Genomic DNA, 15,373 nt, shown 5'->3' on the forward strand with positions numbered 1-15,373 from the left:
ACACGCTTTCCCCCCCTCCAAACCTCACCCCCGCGCGAAATCCTAAGAACCAAAAATAAGAGCCGGGAACAATGCGCGGTAAGGTCATCTTTTGTCTGGGTTGTAGCAAACGGACAGATAACGTAAACACGGCGGTGTGATTGCGTAGGAGGACGTGTGGCTCGGGTAGCTTGGCAGGCAGTCTCAGGATGGGGGGTGGGAGTGGGGGATGCTGGGTAGTGAGAGCAAGCTCTGGGGGAGGGGAGGGAGGGTGGGGGTGCACATTTTGGCCACATGCCATCCCATCTAACTGCCCCAGACAGGACACTGCACTGCACCATCATGGGACTTAACCTTGCATAATGCAGTCTTTCCATTGTTCTGTTCCCCTCCTCACACGGTACCCCGATGACAGATAACCAAAGCAGTGCTGAGTCCAGTTCCTCCTGTAAGTTATGCTGCTGCTGTTGCCTGCAGCGTGTTTGTATGAATTTGATCGGTATAAGGAAGCTCCTGAAGGCATCTCACATCTCCAACCATATTTTTATACTGTATATACATATCATGAAAATAAAATGTGATAAAGTACACTTAATGGAGTTGTTACTGTAGCCAGCTGCCTCAATTATTTACTCATGGGAAATGTAGTTTCCCTAATTGGAGCCTGGGAAGGAGGCACAGGGTGCTATAAGCAAAATTTGAAAAAAAGCTTTCCCTTTTACTTTTGAAAAACTTTTTTTAAAACTTTTTGTCTGTTTCATTGCAAAAAACCAAAACGTATAATAGCTTTAACAAGTATTATTTAGACTTTTTTACAAAATAAGACAAAAATGTTCAACTCACTTCAAGAACTGCCAATAGGGTAAGAAAATCTATTGTCAAGCAAACGGTAACTCAAAACGCTAATATTTTCTATTTGAGAGAGAAAAAATAATTTCAGTCTCATTACCAGTCTCATCAACACAGTCTGTTGTGAGTGTTAAAAAGGGGTAAACCATTTTATTAAGATTCAAAACCTCAGCTACATGGTGGTTTTTAGGGCAGAAAGTTTGGGAAGCACTACTTCAGACAATGAATCGTACATGGCCTTAACTTTTGCGCTCGTCCTAAATTAAACTGACGCTGACACAGGGTGGTAGACGGAGGTCTAGGCGGCATCTACATTAAAATTGACAACAATGCTCTTTTGTGTTTCCCATTGCCATTGCCATTGTCACGAACCCCAGGGGTCGAGGAGAAGTAGGCATTTTGGCTACGCGGTCAGATCGATTTATCCTGCTGCCAAAAGCCTATTCCAGTCTCATGGAATTGGCATTGACAGTTCTGTCCCGAAAATCAATGTAATCAGGTCAGGAATCGACCCCAGTCCTGTTGTATTGTTGTGCTTGCTCTCGGCATGCTGGGATATTGCCGCCTGCTGTGCCAGGATTGGATCTTTCCCTTTTAAAGACACGGGAAGGATTCCTGGATAAATAGGCCATGAACGTTCCCAAACGACCATTCCAAAATGTCACATGGAAGTCCTGGCTGTCTTTCATCTCTGCCTGCTCTCTACTGGAATTTCCGTTAAATGACTCAGATGGAGAGAACTATGGCAATATCCTTTTAAAGATGACTCAGGCCATTTATTTTCGATATAAAATCCACAGTTGTCAAAACGTCCTGAAGGCCGAGACGCACACTATAACCAATGAAGTCTGTGAGAGATTTCCAAATGTGATTATTCTCAACAAGCATTTTCGTCTTGTATTTAGACTTAAAATCCTATTCCTATTGCTTAAACTGCTAAATAATACAAAATATTGTCAATGAGGTTAGACAGTTTGACTCAGTTCAAGATTAGCAAATGGGGTAAGACAATTTCACTTGTCAAGCAAACTAACTTCAAACAAGTTAATATTTGAGAGAAAAATATGATTTGAAGTCCCATTACATGACGAAAACAAGTTTATTGTAGTCTCTCTGTGTTGACTAGTGTCATTTTAACTGAGACATCTGGTAAAACCGTTCTTTTCTTTTCTTCTCAAACAGTTTGGCTAGTTCATTAACCTTGCCAAACTGAATTTGTAAGGGTTTAACTGCCATACTAAGTGCGCCAGTTTCTATTCTTTTTTTTATCAGGCATTATTATATTGTCTAGAAGATTAGTCTGAGCGCTTCTTGGCTTTTGCTATTTTCACAGACCCACTTTGGCACCTGTGCAGCTGCTGTCATTGTTAGTACAGAGAAGGCACACGTGTAGGAGATGAAGGTATACTGTGGATGTGGCTTTGCTGGCTTGTACCACTCTTACAGCTGTGCCGTTCCTCTTTTTGGCAGAAGAGTGGCATCTCTCATCACCCTGTGTGTCAGTGTCAGGAACCACCAACGGGGCGTTTTTCAAAAGCAGGCTGCTCTTTATCTTAATTAACTTTATAACGTTAATTATTTACACTTACTTTTACAGAGGAGCTCAAAGAGCCTTACAGTGTGACAATGAGCCAGCTTTATTCAGCTTTACCAAGTCCCTGCTATAGTACTTTTCCACTCTCAAGTGCTGGGGAGGGTGTGTGTGGCTGGGTGTGTGTATGTGTGTGTGTGTGCGTGCGCATGTGTGCGCACGTGTGTGAGCTTTCATGCATCTGTGTGTGTGCGTCTGTGTGTGTGTGTGTTTGCCGTGCTCCACAGATGGCAGGCTGAAACATCACTCTTACCCTCAAACACACTTTATTCATAAAGCCCAGTGCCAGGCCCCAGCCCCCTTCCCAAAAGCAGGGGCCAGGTCTTTTAAACAGAGGAGCAGACACAGGCATTACTCTGGCTCACAATAGGGCCTTTTCTCTGACTGCATCCCCCCTGGCCACATGGTCTGCATCAGAAGCAAACACACACACACACATACACACACACACACACATAGACTAAATTGAAGGCAAACAGCACTGGTAATTCCAAACAAAACAAGGCTGCAGATGCAGTTCCCAGGGGCAGTGGGTAACTGCAAGCTGCTGAAAAATGAGGGTCACGCTCTCCCCAGTCAGTTGCAGAGGGGTTGGCTGGAGGAAGTCCTGGAACAGGGATGGACAGATCTGTTGTCTAATTTCCTCAATGCAGACTAGCTATATATAGCGTTTGAGGCAAAAGAAAAAATAAGAGAACCAAGGATTTGTTCAGTCTTGCAGAGGAAGTCCACAGAGTGGGTGTGTGGGGTATGCATTTAATATTACAATTATTACAACATTGCCACTAATGCAAACCAGTGTTTCTTTTTCTTCTTTATTTTTTACGTATTTGTTTAAATATGTCATTTTTTTAACATGTAAATATCAGCAACTTTTTACTCTTCTCGGGGAGACTATTCCATTTTGCAGAGGACATGACCCCCTGGGTGGCTTTTTTTATGAACCACAGTTTTGGAGCCCCTGCTATCGAAGATGGGGGATGGGCCCCCCATGAAATGTGATTGGCCAGCCCTGTATATCCCCCACCCCCGCCTGCAAATTGGTTCTGATTGACAGTGCTCTCGTCGTATGAAAATGGGTGTGGGCTTTTGCTTTGCCCGACCTGGAAATTGATCAAGGCCATCTTTAAGAAAATTCCAAGCAGTTAAATGTTCATTCTTGGAGCTAGAAGTAGAAATTTTCTTGGGCAAGGAAACATGACAGCAGCCTTTTGCAGAAGTATTTTTTTGGAAAGTGTGACGTATAAATAACCGACCTTTGGATCCACCTCGCCCCATCTGCCACACATCTGCCATATCTTTAAGTGACGTGGCTTCGAAATGACATTCGAAGGAGCAAGGACATTCCGTTTGCCTAATTCATTTTTTCAGGTCACACGATACAAGTGCTAAACCCTGAGGCATTAGCCACAATGTGTGCAGGCTCTGAACAAGCTAGCCTGGATGCTAAATGCTGAGGCATTAGCCACGATGTGTGCAGGCTCTGAACAAGCTAGCCCAGGTGCTAAACCCTGAGGCATTAGCCACAATGTGTGCTGGCTCTGAACAAGCTAGCCCAGGTGCTAAACCCTGAGGCATTAGCCACAATATGTGCCTGGTCACCAAACCCTTGACACTGGTCTACTTCAGTTACATTAAAGAGCTAGGGGGCCTCGAAAAGGACCTCATTTCCTGAGGCCACTTTGCATTGCCAGTGAAAATGGACAGATATTTCACTTGAGCCTGCACTGCCTTTCATATCAATATACATTTCACCCCATTGATTTTAAGAGTTGGCTGCCACAATAACAGCTGACATATGGTCTTGCCATGACAGAACCGCTATTGACCGGTTCCATGGTCGTCTGTGTTTTATTCCCTGGTACTGTATTGCATTTTGTGTTTGGCCAGGCTTTCCTTGAGAAATAGATACAGTATTTATGTAAATGGGACACCTGTATAAATAAAGGGTAAATAAAATAAATAAATGTGGATTTGAGGAAGAGAGGTAAGTGAAAAGAGAGGTGCCTTCAAGCAATCTGTGCCGGGTGGGGGGGGGTTGGCATATGGAGACACAGCTGGCTTTCACATGCTGAGGGGTGAAAAAAAAAAGCTTGAGAAACACTGAGTTTGTTTCATTCGCAGAGAGGGAAGTTGAGCTCCCTGCCTTCCTCATTCGTACTGATTGGGTCTGGATCTTTGTACAGTGCGCAGGGATTATCGCCTGACACCGGGTCACGTGCAGCAACAGGGAACCGAGCAGCCGTGGTTATTTTATTACATTACATTACATTATTGGCATTTGGCAGACGCTCTTATCCAGAGCGACGTACAGTTGATTAGACTAGGAGAAAATCCTCCCCTGGAGCAATGCAGGGTTAAGGGCCTTGCTCAAGGACCCAACGGCTGTGGGGATCTTATTGTGGCACCGGGATTAGAACCACTGACCTTGGGTGTCCCAGTCATTTACCTTAACCACTACACTACAGGCCGCCCCATATTAGCATATGCTTATTAGCATGTGCTCCTAACCAGGGTAACTTATAAAGTGTAACGTGGTATCTGTTCATGTCTCCCACATTCGAAGCCGTGCATGTTTAGTTTAGGTGTGCTCCCACCATTGTCCTTGACCAAGGCCCTGGCCCTGGAGTTGGTCCCTCGGTACTCCACTGTGACTGCCCTCTGCTCTTAAGTAACGAGGACCGGTCAAATGCAGAGGACAAATTACCCCACAGGGTTCAATTAAAGTACATCTGAAATGAAGAATAAAAAAAGGATATAAGTAGTTTGAGTGAAGTTGTTCAAGGGTATCACAAATGTGCAGCACACAAGATTTGAACCTGAAACTGTTGGGTTATCTGCCAACTGTGCCATTCAAGCAGCTTGGCTATAAAGTTGATTTACTCCTAACACAGTATCCATGTGCTGCCGTGCCTACTCTCCCCCTAATTTGTTGCTGCCGGTGTTTCGTTAGATTAGAAATAAAGTTAAGCAATGACTTCTAATCTCCGTTGTTTGTCCTCCCTGAACTGCTTTGATTCAGTGACCGGGAACGCTGCTACAAGACGCGCATTCGGCTAGAACATTCTCACTTTCATATTTTGTTTTGGAATTGATTCATCACAGGCTATGCGTAACGGTGATCCTGTGACTTTTGAAAGTTGTGTTAATAAAAGAGGCCCCAGGAACAGGTGAGGATGAGTTTCTCCTCCTCCGTCTTGAACAGGACGTTCCTTGTGAGGAAACGACCCTCCCGTGGCCGCTTCGCATGCCGACGGGTCACCGCGATTTATGGCCGGAGTGTCTCCCTGTACTTCAAGCTTCACGCTCCTGACGGCAGTACCTCCGAGGGTCGTGACCGAGCGGCCATTTCTCCTCTGAAATCAAATGACCGGATCGTTAGCCGTCCCAGCCTCCATTTTGTGCAAACTCGGGGTTTCTAGGCTGAAACTTTATACAGGATGTACTTTTAAGCATCAGCACAAAAACAAGCACGAGCCCTCGCATCTCAGAAACCGCCGATTATGTCACGTTACACTGAGCGTAATGGTCGACTGTGGGAACGAGTGTCCAGTTCCTCTGAGGTTTTGAAAGGGCCGTTTTTTTTCCTCGCCACAGCTGTCGTATTTTTTTACGTTTTATTTATTTCACGTTGGCCTTTTTTTTCTTTTAAAAAACACTTTATTACTTCCTTATTTGTGCGAGGGCCTCTCCCATCGGGGAGGGAGGGAGGGCGGGTAATGAGAAGAGCAGGAACGGCAGCTTACACTGTGTGATTCTGTGATCCCGCACACCCTCCCCCGAGGATCCTGATACTCCCATCAATCACCCCGGCGAAGCCCCTATTCACCCAGAGCCATCAGACGGATCCTATTCCCGCTCCCGACGCCGATTTGGGCTTTTTTCGGACAGTACGGAAGACCCAGATACGTAGGGAAAAACAGGTCCATCCCATGTGACAGAAGGAGCGGTTCTGCTACATGTGTTAAAGCGCCAGGCCCTGATGTTTTTGTGCTTTTAACAGGCAATCGGTCATCAGCCTCAGTAGAGTGATTCAGTGCCAAGACACGGGAACACAATGGGTCTTAGGACATCCAAGACCAAGTAATTCAGCAGATCAGGTGATGCTTTTATGTGTAGTCTAGACAGAGTTCAGTGATTCGCTCTTACAGTCTACAACCCTGGGCCCTGACTGAAATGTGAAAGGCTGTTGAAACAACAACAAAAATAATATTCTTATATAGCGCTCTTCATCTGTACATCTCAGGGCGCTTTACAAACAAAAAAGCTTATTCTGGCTGCACCTCTAATATAGTTTAGAGAGAAAGAGTGCTGAGCAACTAAAAGCTGCTACAGGTTGACAAATTATTGTAATTATAGTATGACTGTAATTTACGTTTACTGGGAATTTATTGCCCAATGTGAAAGGCTGTTGAAACAACAGCAGCAACAATAAGTTGTTATATAACGCTCTTCATTCATACACCTCAGGGCACTTGACAAACAAAAAGAGCCTATTGTAGCTGCACCTCTAATATAGTTTAGAAGTGAATCCCAAAGATGAGGTGCTGAGCAACTGAAAGCTGGCACAAGTTGACAATTTATTGTAATTATAGTATTACTAACTTAAGGATGCTGTGAATGGTTGCCTTGTATAAATATTGTTATGGGTCAGTTATTGCCCGCTCATAATTGAAGGGTTTCATGCATCAGGCTTTGTACAGGTTTTATAGCAGCGAGGTCAGCCAGTGATTTGATGAACCTACAGGGAGCATGATAATCCTGGTGTTCTGATTGGAGCATTCTCTCTGAGATGGTCTTATCAATGGCTCTGTTCATAGCAGTATCTTAGTAGAGAGATACTTGGTACATAAAGATGTAAAAATAATTTGTTTTCAGTTCAATAGTATTGAAACTGTACTTTACTTAAAGCATATATTTAATCCATCCTTTTTTTTAAACCCACAATATTCTGCCACTTGTTACTGCATTGAAGACATACAGTATAATTAATATTTCTACATATTTTCTTTTGTGATTCATTATCAAAGGATATACAGCCCAGTACTTGCAATTTACCCTGAACTTGGCAAGCGTACACTAACTTCGCAAAGTACCAGTACTGCTGTGCATCTATTTAATTGAATTTATTTTTTTCACATGGTCATAAATCATAAATCATAACATCCATAAAGGTAATAAAGCCTCTTTTAAACAATCTTCTGTAATCCAACATTGATCAATCATAATCAGAAGTCATTTAATAAAAAAATTTTTATTTGCAGTTTTTTATGTGGATTGGCTCAGACGCACACCAGAGTTTGGTAACTTGCTGGTGCGGGTCTCACGCTGCCTGCCAAGATCCACTGGCACACGCTGGAGAAGGCAGCCTTTTTGGCGACCTCTCTCTTCATTTCACACGGACATGTTTTTTAACTCGGGGAGGAGAGGAGTGAAGCGAGGGGGGGGGTCCCCGTTCTTCCCTGCCTCCCCCCTGAGGGTCCACCCCAACAGGTGGGTGGGTGCGTCTGAAAGGAAACAGCTCGGGACGGGGACAGGGGCTTTCCAAGTTTCCACACGCACCCTGTTCTGTGCGCTAGCCCAGTGCATTTACAGGAAAATCACAGGGTCTGTGTTTAACTGGGTCTGGGGGATGAGGCCTTTGGCATTAGCGTATGGCAGTTGGTAAGAAGACCTTATCGGGCGTTAGTTACTGTGTACATGCATTAATAACTCACTCTGCAAATTCCTCTGGTGGAAGGTGAAAAGGTAAGGGGGGAGCTGATATATGTTTGTGTCCATTGACAGTGGACTTCCTGCTCTCTAGGTTGAGCACTCTGCTGATTTGGGATGTTATGTGTGTGTGTGTGTGTCTGTCTGTGTCTGTGTCTGTGTGTGTGTGTGTGTGTGTGTGTGTGTGTGTGTGTGTGTGTGTCTGTGTGTGTGTGTGTGTGTGTGTGTGTGTGTGTGTGTGTGTGTGTATGTGTGAGTGAGGAGCTGATATACAGTATGTGTGCCCATTGACATTGATAGTGGGACTTTTCTCTGGGATTAACACACCACTGAATTGGGAAGGTGTGTGTGCATGTGTGTATGCATTTTGCACTACCCCAGCCACTGAGCTAGAATCTGTTTTATTATGAGCATATTACAAATTGCTTTCATAATTACTCTTGTGTGTGTGTGTATGTTGGCGTGTGTGTGTGTAAAAGGGAGAGAGAGACAGAAAATGAGAGAGCGGGTGATAAGCGAGGTGAAGGCCTCCGTGCCATTCACCCCCGCTGTCTGTCACCTCCCTGATTAAGTGCATATATCACACCCTCTGAAAACAAATGGGAGGGCATATGCCACAGAACAGGCTGCAAAAGTCCTCTCTCTCTCCTTCCCTCCCGCTCCCCCTCCCTCCCTCTACCTCTCTGTCCTCTCACTCTTCCCTCATCTCTCCCTCCCAGCCCCCTCTCCCTCTCTCCATTTCTCTCTCGCTCAGACATACACATGTGCGCATGCAAGCACATAGGCACATAATCACTCAAACAGAACAGCGCACATTGTGTAAGCACAGTCCTAGCCCAGCTCAGCCATTAACCTGGCCTCGGCCCGTCCAGGGAATACATCAAAATCCTCATCTTCCTAACCTGCGTTTTAGACACCGTGTTATATCTTGCCATTGGCTGGGTTTATAGAGGATTAAGTCTGGTGGCCATCTCTGACATTTATGTGCGCGTTATATAAATAGTGGAAACAGCCGATACATCAGCGCACATTATTGCTCTGACCAGAGTTTCAGAGACATGCATACATCATATTGCACCGCCATAATTTCATGTAACACTCGGTATTAAGCTTGCTTATCCAAGTGGACATACAGGTACAGGCATTTTACTCATTTATAATACTGGCTGCACCAAGTCAGACAAGTGCAAAGAGGAAGTACAGGTACCTTTTCACCATTAAAATGCTTACTTTAATACATCAGTTATCCTGTAGTTATATGCACTGAAGCACCTGCCGTCACATTGACGTGTTTGAACAATGTATTATTGTTTACTTAATAGCAGTATCAGTTCTGTATCACCGTAGATTAAGGGGGTGTAAGCAGTAGCCTGTCTATGTGTGTTTGTGTTTTATGCGTATTGATATTGCTTCGACCTTCACATACAGACGCGTTACCTCAGCGGTAACAGAGCCCGTGGCGTGGTTAAATTTGCATGGGCAGATTGACCCGGTTGCACTTTGAATTATTCACCGCGGTGGGGGAGAGAAGCCGCGAAACGAACGGCTAAACGAGCGGGGCGCCTCGGACGGAGAGCGGGGGCGGGGGGTGGAAAGAGGGCGAGGCCGGCCCTTTCGGCCACTCTGGTAAAGCAATAGCCCGCGGGACGGCATCGAGCGTAACCCAACCCCATGAGAGGGGGAGCGGGGGAGCAGGGGAGAGGGAAGAGGGAGAGAGGGTGAGAGGGAGAGGGGGACATTGTGGTGGCTGAGACACGACACCCCGCTCATTAGCAGGGAGCTAACACCGCCGCGGGCCAGGGCAGCTGACAGACATGGGTAAACATGACCAGGCTCCCCCCGGCTTCCAGCGGGCAGACCGCATTCACAGCCTGAAAGAGCCCCCTTTCTCTTCGCTCTCGCTCGCAAATATTTGAAAGGGGGCAGCTGCGGAGAGGGCGCGATTCCAGGGGGGCTCGACGGGCCGCACTCCCGCGGCCGGACAAAAGGGACCCCCGTCTGGGCCCTGTCCTGAAACGCTCGCTGAGGCCTGGTGGTACCTGAGGACTGTGTGTGTGCGTGTGCGTGTGCGTGTGCGTGTGTGTGTGTGAGTATGTGCGTTCAGTTAGTTTATTAGTTAGTTATGGGGGGGAATTAGATCTGTGCTCCACTGGATGGGCATGTAAATCAGCAAAGGAGGATCAGGTGGGTCTGTGAAAGCTCAGTTTTGATTGGTAGAGGTTAGTGAGTGAGTGTGTTCAGTGTGAAGAATTTTCTCTGGCCCTACCAGTTAAACAGTCACCCGTATCTGCTACCATACTGTACATGAATACAGGTCCAAAAACCAGGACAAGAAAACCATAACACTTGTTAATATCCTACCAGCACTTAATTCTCACCCCAGATAAGATATCACTTCTAAGCGTTATGTGCTTTTACAGTTTCATGAATTACTATGAATTATGACTTGTAAAATGTAACCGGTTCTTTTTTACTGGGCTCAGCTTAGCACTTTAAGAGCAAAGATTGAATCTCATGCAGTGAGAACTGTTCTGCTGATTTGTGTTCCTATTAAAAGTTCCTACAGCAGTAGAATTCTATAGTAGTCTTCCATTGGGGTCAACGGCCCCATTTGTGGGGCACTGGTAACAACACCATTCGGAAATGGAGCAACAACAATGAGCAAGGCCGAAAAGAAGCACGCCAAACAAACTCAAGATTTACATGTAAAGAATCTAAAACAGCTGTGTACCGCTTGCGAAATTGCAAAATACACAAACAGAACCCAATCACACCCAGGTGTTTTCAAATAGGTTTCTGTTTGACTCAAAGTCAGTAAGAGCAGTGTGTGTAAGGCTCCGTTTTCCTCTCCGTGTGATTTAAGAAATCCTCATTGGCTGTGTGGAGGGAGTCCCTTCCGTGCCTCAGTCCACCTGGGTGATGCATTCTGCGTGAGAGACATGATCAACCACTTACTGTGTGTCTCCCCCAATAATTTTCCATTTACCATTTACTACCCCCAGACCCAGTGACGAGAGGCACCCCACAGTGACGGCTGACGGGTATGTCGATAACCTGGCAGAGGCAGTGGACATCATCTTGAAGTACAGGGGCCAGTGAGACCCAGAAGCCAACAGCAGACCTGACCATCCATCTTGGAGAACGCTAGATAGTTGTTGTGTGGCTAACACACAGTTGTAGGTGAGATTTTGGAGAGGTCTCTCCCACTCCGTCCATTAAGCCCATACGTTTTGGAAAACAAATTTAAGGAAGTCCCTTTTTCAATACTTAGAGGGTGTTTAAATAATTTTTTGTCGATGTCAGCCTGAAATTTAACAAAGAAATAGGTTGCACAAGCTATGACGTACATCACAACTTACACACTGATTGAGTCATACCCTTAAGATTAGACCTTAGTAATGAGTTTCATATGGAAGTAATTTCCAATGCACGGTCTACCTTCTTCTTCTTAACCCAGAGGTGCATGTTGCCTTAATTTTGGTGATGACAGATGAAAATTAGATTTATTGTACTTGTATAGATAGGTTTGAAGTTTCTGTGTAGTTCTTCGATGTGCAAAACATGATGATATATGGAGACATCCACTTATTGCAGTTTGACCAGGTACCAGTACTCCTGAGAAGCTACATGTAGTAGCTAGGTGTCTGTGGTTCATTAACCTCATACAACTTGATTGATTCTTTTGTAGGTACAGTATATTTTTGTGTGAGGACTATCATGAATGCACAAGTGTTTTTGAGGGAAGTGTACCAGTGTCATAGTGAAACGCTCTGTTCTTTGCACCTGGCGCATAAAAATCTTGTCTATGCAACTTTACCGTTTCATTGCACAGAGGAACTTGGAACGATCATGATAGCTGCAAACAATGTAGCACTTCTGTTTAATTTAGTCTCTGGAGAAATAAAAGTAGTAAAACGGTTTCATTGTTTTTTTCCGTTGTCTGTTATGAAAAGAGTTCTTGCATGGATTTGATGGTATAAGAGGAATAAAAGGTTAAAATAACCTGTGTACATGTTTTAAATGCTGCCCCAACTGTGGGATGTAGGCTAGGATTCTGCTTACATTTGTCCTTAATTCTGACCCATGGGTTTAAATTCAAAATATTTTTTGCAAACATTTTGGCCTGTTTAGAAAGAGCTCACCTGAATACAATACCTAAAATGAGTACAATTGAACCAAAATCATCAAGGCTTTTTCAAGTGGATTCGGTTAGTATGGGTCACTGTCGCTGGGAGTGTTCATTGAAAGAGACGGCTATGTGTAGGGGGAGAGAGCTGTCTGGGTTTTGGAGATTTGAACTGAGCTCCCAGCGCTACTGTGGAGAACTGGATGAGGACCAGATGGACCATTGTGCATGTGTTTGTACGCGTACGTGCGCAAGTTTTACATGCATTCATACACACGTGTGTACATGTACGACATTGGCTCAGGCGGTAAGGGCAGTCGTCTAATTGGCTCAGGCGGTAAGGGCAGTCGTCTAATTGGCTCAGGCGGTAAGAGCAGTCGTCTGCCAATCAGAGGGTTGCCGGTTCAATCCCACCCTGGGTGTGTCGCAGGTTGCCCGACTACCTGGTTTTGGTGCCTTGCATGGCAGCCATTTGCCATTGCTGTGTGTATGAATGGGTGAATGAGAGGTATCAATTATACAGCGCTTTGGATGTAGCCGCTATATAACTGCCATCCATTTACAATTTACCATTTACATGTCCGTGCACACCGATCTGCAGACAGATTCACCTTCAGGGTACCCAAGACATGCACATGAGACGCATACAAAATATAGGTGAGGCACACAGTACTCACAAGCCTGCCCCATTTTTTGCAGCTGGGTACAGTAGGTGTGTATACTGGGGGTGTACAATTTTAGAGGGAGTGATTCGAACTCTAGCTATATCAAAAAGAAGCTTCTGGCTCCAGTCTGGATCTTTTGCCATAATCGGTCTGAGCTCCAGTTTGTATTCTTTGAGGCAAATGTGGAGTATTTGGACAAGGCTGTAAGTGTATCACAGGTAGGAATGGGATGTGCGCTTGATCCTCTATTTCACCCACAGGGTTACTGCCTCTTACCGCAGTGCTCCCAGCATTGCATGCAAGTCCTAGTGTGCCTTTGTCTATATGACAAAGAATCCTGTCTGCCTAACCACGCATACACACACAAGCACACACAGGTTCAGACATATAAATGTCTCTGTAAATTGACACACTCTCTGTTTCATACCAGACACACAAAATCACACGGATGCACATGGCGCCATATACACACACATACACACACACATACACACACACACACACACAAACTTGTGGCTTGAGACTCGTGAGGACTCGGCCTCGTCCTGTACCATGGAAACCAGCGATGTGTGTCAATGCTGTTCGCTAGCACTGCTAATCTTGTTTACACACACGAACACACCCACAGACACAAACCGCAGGACGAGTTATGACTGGGAATCTCCTTGGAACCAGGACAAAAAAAAAAACGGCCTGTCAGACCTTTGATCAATCCTTTTTAGAAAATGTTCAAGGAGATCTCAATACAATGGAACAATGTGTTGTTAACAGGCCATGAAACGCTGAAAACATTTCTCTTCTTTTATCCATTCAGTGCAAGTCGAAGTATTGTGCCTTTTTGAAAGAGCCAGAGAGATGGAAAATTTTGAACGTGCTATCAAGGCCTCTGCCGATGTATGCTTTATACAGATTGCCTTGAGTCCAAATCTTGGAGTGAGTCGACATCAAGGCAATGTTTTCTGGTGTTTTTGTTTTAAACTGGAACACAGTGAAGCATTGTGAAACTGGACATGATTGTGGGCAGGACACTCCTTGATTCTCCTTGATTCGGTCAGTGTTTCAGCTACTTCATAAAAGCCATTATTTCACTGCCAAAAGAGAGGGACTAAACTATGACTGTAGAAAAAGTTTTTTAACGTTCATTAAATAAAATTTTTATTAAAGAATTTCTCATCTTGCCTTTTATATTTTCCATAGATAGGCAAATTATGTCAGATAAATTACACTGCACGCAAGCTCTTTGAATATTATAGGTAGTTAAACTGGTTTGACAAAAAAATATCACCATATGGTCACAGAATAGAGGGCTTCTATGAGACTAGAGATGCAGCATGTGTTGAGAGAGAAGTGTGGGGCAAAAAAACAACAATTTATGACGCTCAACAACTGTATCTGTGCACAGCTTTGGTTCGTATCTGACCCAATTATTAGTGTGTGACTGAGTGAATCGAGGGCTAGCATTTTTGTTTAGTCAATATGACCAATGACTCAAACACAGAACGGTTCTCATACAGGTTCCTCAGAGACACAGGCCGGACCAGGCCTTTCCGAATGACATCATCTGAAAACCTGCTTCCTTCCCCTGCGGGGGGGCTGACTTGACCGCCCTTCGTCTTCCTCAAAACGTTCCGAGCACTGCATCCCAAAATACCGCGGACGCACAATTAATGCTTTACGGCAAGCGAAGACTAGTTTTCATTTCACTACAAAATGCACAAAGGGCCTCCTTTTCTTCCTCTTTCTCAGTCCTCCCACAGCAGATGGTACAATCCTCTCACTTGTCCTGTGACAAACAGAACTTTTGTTTTTGTCCAAAGGGCGGTAGTAAAATAATGATCGTTAAAAGAAAATGTGGTGGTCTCTGAGGATGTACATTTCCCAGAAAACGATTCTGATAGCCATCCTTTGCGCTAACCACAGAGCGGGACAAACTCTGTTGTGTACAGCGGTGATCGTGCAAGAAAACCACAAGAGTTCAGTTCTCACTCCATCTGAATCCTCACTTCTGCTTAGAGGGGGGCCCTTTCCTTTTACGACACATCTTTGTAAAAACGCTATACTGCCTTTGTGTGTGATTTACTGGGTTTATCTGGGGGGAAAAGCACTTGCATATAAAGAGCGGTTTTTCGTGCTCTTTCTTCAAATCCCTGCCTTTTTTATTCCATTGTGTTTTCAAAATGGTGGAGGAAACGCAACCGGAATAAATATACTCGGTTCCCTGGTTTCGTTGCTCTGTGTGGTTTTATAGAAAACAAAAGGCCGTTATGAAAATGATGAACTGGAGCTGGCTTCACTTCATGTTACCGTTTGCTGACTCTACCATGAATTTTATTGGGCAATTAGATGCAATAAAAGCACAGCAGCCTGTTATTAACGACTGACCTGAGTACTAACCCAAAATCTGTTGTGAAATATTTCTGGAGGGATAGCATCTAGCACTGATCAAGTGGG

At 44.7% G+C, this 15,373-nt stretch overlaps 1 protein-coding gene across 1 annotated transcript in view; it reads left to right on the forward strand.

Annotated features, from left to right (window-relative positions):
- Positions 1–12,133, forward strand: part of lhpp (phospholysine phosphohistidine inorganic pyrophosphate phosphatase) — a 32,730-nt gene extending 20,597 nt beyond the window's left edge. Inside the window, exon 7 of the mRNA XM_061232189.1 lies at positions 11,134–12,133. Coding sequence (XP_061088173.1) covers positions 11,134–11,230 — 97 coding nt within the window. The 3' untranslated portion in view covers positions 11,231–12,133. The remainder of the gene's footprint in view (positions 1–11,133) is intronic.
- The last annotated feature ends 3,240 nt before the right edge of the window (positions 12,134–15,373 follow it).

Source organism: Conger conger, chromosome 2, assembly GCF_963514075.1.
Source record: "Conger conger chromosome 2, fConCon1.1, whole genome shotgun sequence".
Lineage (NCBI taxonomy): Eukaryota > Metazoa > Chordata > Actinopteri > Anguilliformes > Congridae > Conger > Conger conger.